The sequence below is a fragment of the Zingiber officinale genome, chromosome 9A (genome assembly GCF_018446385.1).
Source record: "Zingiber officinale cultivar Zhangliang chromosome 9A, Zo_v1.1, whole genome shotgun sequence".
Lineage (NCBI taxonomy): Eukaryota > Viridiplantae > Streptophyta > Magnoliopsida > Zingiberales > Zingiberaceae > Zingiber > Zingiber officinale.
In genome coordinates this window covers 119,294,062-119,303,541 of record NC_056002.1, presented here as the reverse complement: position 1 = coordinate 119,303,541, position 9,480 = coordinate 119,294,062, and the positions used below count along the sequence as shown (strand labels likewise).

The 9,480-nt window shown below is 36.8% G+C and overlaps 1 protein-coding gene across 1 annotated transcript; it reads right to left on the bottom strand.

Annotated features, from left to right (window-relative positions):
* Positions 1 to 2,846: 2,846 nt before the first annotated feature.
* Positions 2,847 to 9,027, bottom strand: LOC122020608 (uridylate kinase-like). Its single transcript, XM_042578607.1, has 7 exons — positions 8,790 to 9,027; positions 7,605 to 7,746; positions 6,631 to 6,684; positions 6,164 to 6,255; positions 4,479 to 4,705; positions 3,299 to 3,475; positions 2,847 to 3,223 (listed from the first exon to the last, which is right to left on the bottom strand). Exons 1-7 carry the CDS (start codon positions 8,978 to 8,980, stop codon positions 3,069 to 3,071), a joined length of 1,038 nt encoding a protein of 345 aa, XP_042434541.1. The 5' UTR covers positions 8,981 to 9,027; the 3' UTR covers positions 2,847 to 3,068.
* Between the last annotated feature and the right edge of the window lie 453 nt (positions 9,028 to 9,480).

Here is a 9,480-nt window from a genome sequence, read left to right as displayed (position 1 = left end):
AGGCGGGCATCCGGGTGCGTGAACATGTGAAGGGCGCCTAGGAGGTGCAGGTTAAAAATATCTCTCTATATATAGAGAGAGGGAGAGAAAGAAATGTTACTCTACACACTCCTGGATCACCCTCACAGGTCCGAGCACTCAGATGCCCGCCCAAGCGCCTCGATTCACTTTTGAAAGTCCGAGCGCTTAGGTGAACATCCAAACGCTTGGACCTGTGAGGGTTGCTCAGGAATATACAGGGTAAGTGTGTACCTGGTACCTTGCCCTACACACTCATAATTGATCCCAAATCTAAAATGGTTACAAGCTTTCTCATAGCGATCTTTTAGGTCTTCCCGGGTGACACGTTTTAGGATCTCCTGGTCAAGCCTTAGCTTTCTGATCCCCTTGGTCAAGCCTTCGCGGAGGGTAGCAACCAACTTTATTCTAATTTTCCGAGTATGGTAGATTCGTTGGATTCTATTCGCTATTTCTTGAGTCTTCTCATCGTGATTCCTCATCAAATTTGTTCTAGCTCAGATTTGTTCTAGCTCTTACAAATCTGCCTTTGCTTCACCATAATTATTGTCATGCAGTATTCCAGTGGATTCTTTGTCCGTGTTCGGCAGATTTTTTCTTGGTTTGTTCTTTAGGTGAGTTTCCTATAAATGGCAGATTGCTTTGATTTCATCTTTTTTCATTGTAACTACCGGCTTTGCCTCCACTTCTTCTCTTCTGTACAAATTTATTTTTCATGTTGGATTTCCTAAATTTCTTGAGATTGATTCTTTCAATTGCCGCATCAAATTCTATAGTGTGAATACTTTAATTTTTTTCCGGCCCCAATTGCCCACAATAGGCCCTCCGCCCTTGGCTACTGTAGTTATAATAGTGATAGTTTTGTAGGTACTATAATGCCCCAATTGCCCACAATAGGCCCTCGGCCCTTGGCTATTGTAGTTATAATAGTGATAGTTTTGCAGCTACTATAATATGAATATTATGAAATAAGATAAATTTGAGTTATAGAACTTATAGTAGTTACGATTTATAACTACTACAATATGAATGTTATTGAATAGAATAAGTTTGAATTATTGTATGATTTTATAGCTACTATAATGTGAATATTTGATGAGTTAAATTCATATTATAGTAATTATAAAACTATAACTGCTATAATATTAGCCGCCACTCTTCCAATGACAGGAGCTTCCTACCGAACAAGCGCTCACAAGAACAGTTGACCGACAACATTCCTCGAAGCCGGGCATGATAGTTCTTATAAAACCTAAGCCGTATGGATTTTAAGAATCGTATAAGAATTCACATATAGGAAATACAATAACGTATAAGCATGGATCTTCGTTTTATCAATTAAATATGACATAAAAAAAAATAAATACATAAACATAATAGTCAAGGAACCTGATTGAAGAGTCATATCCTTGTCTTTAACGTCATTGACTTGATTTCTGTGGAAGAGATGCAGCGGAAAGGAAGGTCTTCCATGAGGCTTAAGGGATGACGATGTTGTAAAGCTTCTTGTCAATGGGGAACAAGAAATTATGTCAAGATGATTCCCTAAGCCTTGGGGGCTAACCCTATAGATAATAATAGATACGAGACTATAAGTCCATATATATACTGAACAACTATTATCAGCATATAGATGACAATAGATGTGGGAGTAAAGGTTATACGCATACAAGGTCTATCTCTAACAACCGAACCTAATAAACTTAAGTTAGATCACTTTAAAGGGTTCAGATCGTATTCACATATGTAACTTATAAATAAGCCCACATAATAAGGATAATTATATCCAACAGAGCAAGTCACCTCCTCTCGGATGACCAAAAGAACCTGTGTTAATGAGTAGAGCTATCAGACGGACCAACTCGTGGCGGGACGGATCGGCCCGTAGCAGACCAACCATTTAGCAAGGCGGGGCGGGCCGACCCGTCAACTTGGCGGGTTGAAAAATTTCCAATCTAACACAATCCAAGGTGAGTTACGAGTTTGGCGGACCAACCCACGGGCCCATCAATTTTTTTAAAAAAATATTTTATATTTTCAACATTTTACTTCGAAAAGATTTCATTAATCAAATGTATTCATAAATATGTATTTTAAATATAAATGAACACCAACGAGTACTTATATTAGATAAAAAGTATTATTTTTATTTTAAAATTATAATAAAGAAAGATAATAAATTGACATAAAACTTAATTTACATATATTTTTCAACCCGACCAACCCAAACTTATCACGAGTCGATCTGTGACGGACCTAACAATCTCAACCCAAATTGACGGTTCTATTAATTATCTTTGCTGTTGTGCAGCTGCCTCAAATTTTGCTGCAGTGGACGGCATCGCCCTTTGCGACAAGGGAGGAGGCTGAGCTCCACGGTAGACTCGTTCCCAAGCCAGGGCATGGGGCATCCCACTGGGTCATGGATTTTGCCGTTAAACCAATTGAACATAGAATTCAATCCAAGTGCCTCTATTAATTTAATAATCAATTTAGATAATAAAGCCACATGCAACTCTGCTGCTGAACGGAATGATCCATTGCCACAAGATATCAAAACTGAAACGTTGACAAAACAGACTAGCACGACCTTTTCGATGTTCTGGGATAAATTGTTCAGTCACGAGTTTGCCAAACATGGCAGGTAAGAGCAGTGTCTAGACTCTAGAAACAAATGAACTACCTGCTCATGGAGTTGCATGCAGAAACGTCAAAGGAACCTCATCACAAGCTGAATTCCAAATTGCAATTGATTGAAAAAAAAAATTAAAAAAAAAAATCAGGAGTTCTTCTGTATAATCTTTCTGCACAAAACAGTAGAAGTATAATTGCAAGAAAGAAACTAATTGCAGTAATTGATCACTCAAATATTCTCTAACAATTGAAGTATCATACATTAGCAGTTCATTTCCAATTCTCAATATCTATCAAAAGCAAAGAATAGCTATCATGTAAGCTTCCTAGTTCCTACTAGTAAATCATTCACAATTTTATGAGGCGGCAGTATATCATGATAAATTTCCTTTTAAACAAAACGAGAGAGAGAGAGCTCATGTTTCAAATTCATTAAGGATCCTCCACTCATGAGCTAGTGTCTTTTGATCACAATCTTGCTGCTGATTCGTTCCACCAATCAAAGTGCCAACCTTCTCACCAGTAATGGCTTTTGCAATGTTTCCAGTCTTGGTCAAATTAAATACAACAACTGCATGAAAATTTTTGTGAGGATGGACAACTAAGATTGTTAGGAACTACAACTTAGTTAAGAGTTTTGAGATACCAGGGATATTATTCTCCTGACACAAGGTGATGGCTGTCATGTCCATCACAGATAGATCCTTTGATGTCACTTCCTGATAGGTCAAATTTTCAAGAAGGCGAGCATTTGGGTTGGTCCTGGGGTCATCATCATACACGCCATCCACATTGGTTGCTTTAAGCACAACCTCTGCATTGACTGCAAAAAGTGTTGCAGGGAAAAATGCCAATTCTGGTGAGTCTTAGGGAGGCAATTGTTAGACTTTGAATTAACAATATATAACTGCCACAAAGTTTCAATCTCTAGGCAAGAGATGATGTAACTTGCTTAAGTTAATGGCAGTAAATGCCCACTGGTTATAGTACACATTAGGGGAATAGAACAAACTCTAACCAAGATAATATCATCCGCAAACCAATAAAATAATACCGCAATTTGCATAGAGATAGATGTCGACAATAGGTAACCATGCATGTAATTTTTTTATGACAAAGAAGTTATTTTCAGGACAGAATCCCTGGTGTCCAATGCGACAATGGAGCTTCACCATTTCATTCGCACACTAGGGATGGGGCATTTTTCCAGACAAGATTACATGTGATACCAAGGCACTGAACATCAGTACAACCAATAAAGGATTAAAACATACAACTGGAAATTCAGACAATATATAATAATGAACATCAACAGTTCGCCAGATGGACTATCTCAACACCATTAATCTAACAGCAATGGTGTGAGTTCGGAGTTTGTTTGGAAGGAATGGACACTTTCTCATTCTTTAACATAATGGTGAAATGTGTCTTCTATTTAGCATCTTTTTTTTCCTACAAACTACAATATTGTGACAGCACCACATAAATGTGCTCCAGCAGGTGATCTCAAGGGTTCCATGCCTCAATAAGACTCAAGCAAATAAGACTAAATTTACTAGAAAAAGTAAAAGTACTAGATAAAATTAAGCTGAATAGAAATAAAATAATGTCAAAATTTTATTTTATTGGAAGTGTTTATTCCTAAAAGTTTTTTAATTGTTTCCAATGAACTCTAAAAGGTAACAAGTGAATCATCACTGAAGTATGATCAATGGAGACTTTGCTACATAAAACCATTCCACTCTTCAATAAAACTATACAAATGACAGCAAAGATCAGCTCAAAAGGAGAACAAATAATGGGGACAAGCTAACAGGATTACTTACTCTCTGCACAGCGGAGGGCAGCAGCAGTGTCAGTTGTGAAGAATGGGTTACCAGTTCCAGCAGCAAATATAACAACCCTCCCTTTCTCCAAATGTCTAACAGCCCTCCTCCTTATATATGGTTCTGCAACTTCTGACATGCGAAATGCAGTCTGGACACGAGTTGGAATGCCAATACTCTCCATTGTTGCTTGCAAGAATATAGCATTCATAACTGTTGCCAGCATACTAGACCACAAAACATGTACATTTTAGTAATGACCAAAAGTTTTATGGATTTGAGATGAACTATTAAAGTTGATGATTTGTGAGTACTTTTTCTCAGATTATTTTTCGGAAGATGGGAGTTTATATTCATAGTTATTTAATAAAAGGTTATCCAATGGATGTCATTTGACTCATTTAAAGTTCCAAGCTGTGTCAGTCGGCATCAGTGAATCTTACTGTTATGACCACAGACCGGCATGCAAAACCTCTTGATACACATGATACAAAGATTATTGGCTAGCGAGATTTCCCCAAGCACTTTTTCCTTGAGGCTTCCCAAAGTACTACTTCCTCAAGGCTTCCACAAGTTAAAATTCCCGCGGAGGGTTCGGTGAGGACCTGGCTTCCACAAGTTGAAGGTTGTCGGAGAGGTCTTTCGTGAGCCAGGGTTCTTCTGGAGTTACTCCATCAGCTTGCAGTCTATTGGTGGAAGTTCCTCCAGGATCTACAGAGGCTTGTTATGCGTATTTCCTCGTGTGTTTCTTCTTCTTCTTCTTGCCTCTATCAATTCCTCCTACTGATTGGTGCCAACTAATGTCACCTCAGTACACATCGACACATACTTGTTTCATCCGGGGACCAGAATCTCGACAAGTCAGACTTAGAACCTTGATTTGAATTTTTCAAATGTTACTTATAGTAACAAGTGAGATGGTATCATCATGTTAATGTTTTTCTATTTTCTTTGAGGCTACATCAAAAAGTATGAGATTTAGTTAACCTAAAGCATTACAGTGGGAGAGTCATGTTGGAAAGATACACAAAAAATGTCATAAATTAAGTACTTGCAGCTCAACAGAACAATCTCATAAGATCGTATGTAATTTACCTAGGCTTAGTTTAACCATAAGTGTTTTCTATAAGGCAAAGGCTAACTATGTAGATGAAACAGAATAACTATGTCCTGCAGAAATTGTACTATATAAATGGCCTGAGACAAAAAAGTAATATATCAAAACCAAGTCAATCTTATTATCTTAATCACCTTTAGGTAGAAAGAAGCCAATAAATGGAAACTTTATAGACAGAGCAATGAAGTAGGCAAGCCTAAAATCCTCCAAGAGATAAATTAAATTAAAAACCAAATAAATCAATTTGAAATTTTCAATAGTAACCTAATATCACTCTCTATCCATGCATGAAAAACTGAAATTTCCAACTGAGTGCAGGGAAAAAGGAAAAAAAAAAGGTAGATCAGGAATAATAGGGATATCATATGGTGGCTGTGAGTGGGAAAATTACAGAATATAGTAAGAAGTACAAGCCTAATGGAATCTTGGTATTTCAATTGATAAAAAGTTCTACTTTACAATTCAACAATATATGGACAAATCGCTTAACAAAAAATGGAATCTTTCAGGCACAGCAGTTCATGGTGCAATGTTTTTCAATTGATCTAGAAGAAGCAAGCTTTAATACCCAATATAATCTGCAGAAGACCGGTCAAGGCCACTGGAACCTGCCCAAGAGGCTCCACGAAAGATGTTACCACCACCCACAACAATAGCAACCTAGAAAATATCAGGTTTTCAGATTCCAAACAAGTAGCATGTTCAATCATTTTGATGCACAAATCACATATATTTTACTTGAAAATAGAAGAATAGCCAAAAAGATAGGTTTTAATTATGATAGGAAGCTTCTAAGTAGATAATCATTTATGTCAGACAGCCTTAAAAGTCTATCATGCACTACTGAATCTCCGTGAAGTTATCAATAATCTCTTATATAACTTAGCTAATGTTTCAGAGACGTTATTTCTTCAGTTGTCTAAAGAAATGGCATCTGATGGAGACTGCATTCATATAGAAGTATATGATCTACTAAAAAAATGCATACAAATGATCAAAAAGATCACTGATTAAATAAAGATAAGGAAGGCAGACCTCAACACCAAGTTTAGTAACAGAAGCTACCTCTCTTGCAATTGACATTGTAATCTGCAGTAGTAAAAGACTTTACTGAGAGAGGTAACAAGAAAAAAAAGAATTCTAACGCTTGATAAAATATTACTGGAAATATTTAGCTGGTGTAACACAATTAGGAAGAAAAAACAATTCAATGGAAAGTGTTAATAGGAAGTAAATAATTCATGACGAACAAAAACACCTATTATAAATCTTAGTCGGCATGTGAATTGATGAAAGAGAACGGAATCATAGTACATGTGTATTGATGAAAGAGAGCAGGACAATAGTTTGCTTAATGTAGGCTTGCCACTTCATTGCAAAGTAGATGAATTTAAACCTTGTTTGGGGAATAAGTTATTTGGAGAATTGGACATTTATTTCGAAGTTGGATTGTGCTCTTTTGGGCATGGGATTATTTTTTTTCCCAAGATAGCTTAGTTTCTTTCCTCAGGTGTGTCGGTTGGGGCATTGGAAAGGACCTCAATCCTCCTATTTTGAAGCACTTTTTGGTTTAATAAAATTTGAATTTTGGTGAACTTTTTTAGGTTTCCAGCATTACATCAATCATCGTCAATTATCCCAAGAGGTAAGTTATACAACCAGTTAAAACTGTTAGGGTGGTGTTGGTCCAGTCGTATTTGGGTTAGAGTTAAACATGTCGAGGGTTAAGGAGATACGATTCATTGATCAAAGTCATTACCCCTACTATACTGTAGCATGACATAATGCGATTAGTCCAAAACCACAAAACTCTCAAGTTGGAAGGTCAAAATGCAAGTCTGGAGTTGGAAAGTTCTGATTATCTTTAAGAATAACAAAAAAATATGCTTGTTTGATTTTTTTGATGCAAAGCTAGTCTACACTAATGTTTTGTGGTACAAAATTACTGCTCGTTCCATATTAAACAATGATGTGCAATAGACCAGTATTGGGAGTTTAATTCAACCTACCTTTGGGTCAATATTTTGGATGTGGTCACCAGCAAGTGCTTCCCCACTTACTTTCAACAATACCCTTTGCCATCTATATGGTCGTTTCTTTGAACCTTCATCATTGAGTAAACCAAAAGGAGCCATGGTCGCCATCTGAGGCCTATACATAATATAAATATTAGAAGAAAGCAACAAGATAATCAATTCTTAAACCAGATCTATAAATTATTTGGAAATTAATAGAAAAGGTGAAGTTAATGTTACTCAGGAAACCAAATTTCCAAGAACAGAACCACTATCTCCAATCTCCATTATCATCTAGCCACAAAGTGAAATAGCACTAGCATTATGACAGATCTAGGTAAGTGCACATAAAGGCAATGCTCGCTGCTTAAATCCAAGATCATCACCACATCAAAGTGTAAGTAACAGTGAATACAAAAGTTGAGCAATCACTGTAGAATAGCCTCTGTTATTTAGATACCATCTTTCTTCTTATACTTACTCTTTTCATATAGGGTAGTAAAAGACTTATCACTTTTGGGAACCAATTGAATATTGCCTACCTGTCTACAGTTCGTCGGCAACTTACATAGGAGATACCAGAACTTTGTATCCCTCTTTCTTCTTTCTACCTTCCTCTATTTCCTACACGATCTGAGCTACGAACACAGAACCAACTCTCCATCTCCTTTTTAATTTTGCAAGTAATGTCCAGACTTTCTTTATACCTAAATAAGACAGCCTAAGCAAGAAAAAACAAAAATTTTGACAGAAGACCTGAACGGTTTAAACCCAGTAAGTTCCTTACCCATTGTAGAGAATCAATTATTGCTCAAAATAGTCATTCACAATTCATAACTTGATCAAAATGAGAATTCATAAAATAGGCCAAGCACATCTCAACTTTTAAAAAATGTGAAATACTAAAACAGGTGAACGCATCTCAGCTGTCATTTTTTTACAAATCCAAAGACCAGATTTTGTACAAAGGTTAGTTAAACAGGAAGAAATAAAACCTCTTTCAAACCGTTAATTAGTAGACGAGACTCCTAAACAGAAGAGCACGAACCAAAAAGGTTCAACAAACCCAACTGCCTTAAAAAAAAAACATCTTCCTTACACCCCACAACCAAAAAGGTTCAACAAAGCCTCAGTGGCTAACTCCTGGTGGTTTACAGCGCTATGCATTAAAGGGCGAACCTTGAGTTGTAATTGGGCGAATCCGAGCCCAAACCGGAGGAGCAGCTAACCACAAACCGAGGTGCGGCCGTAAGGTGGGAGCCCAGCATCGGATACGAATCTCTACGCTTCCAAGGAAAGGAAGAAGAGGAAGAGGAGGTGGAGACGAGAGCAGGAGGCGACAGAGAGAGCGAAGGGGAAAAGACAGCCATTTGTCGAGAAAAATAATTTCAAGAGACGATTTAGATAGGCCTGTAAGTCCTAAGAGAGAGATTTAAGTGAATGAAAAATAAAAATAAAAATAAAAATAAAAATCAATTCTCGAGGATAATTTGGTAATATTAGAATAAAAAAACATCTTGGCACGTGCCAAGAACCCTAGAAGATCTCAAAAGCACACGTTTGATGTGCATTTGATGAGGACAAACTTTACAGAAAATAAAAATTACATTATTTACAGAGAAGTTGAAATTTATATGCAACCGAATTAAATTGTAAATAGAGAAATTAAAATGAAAAAATAAAAATAATGCTAATATATTAAATTAAAATGGTTCGAAAAAATTCTTTCATATATTATAGTTTATTAGTTATTATATATACTGATCCGGTAGTAAGAGCGGGCCCCCCCTTCTCTTGCAAAGTCAACGCCAAGTGGAAGTCACCGGAACAGCCGCCCACCCAGAGGAGAGTGTGGTCCGACCGGACGGAC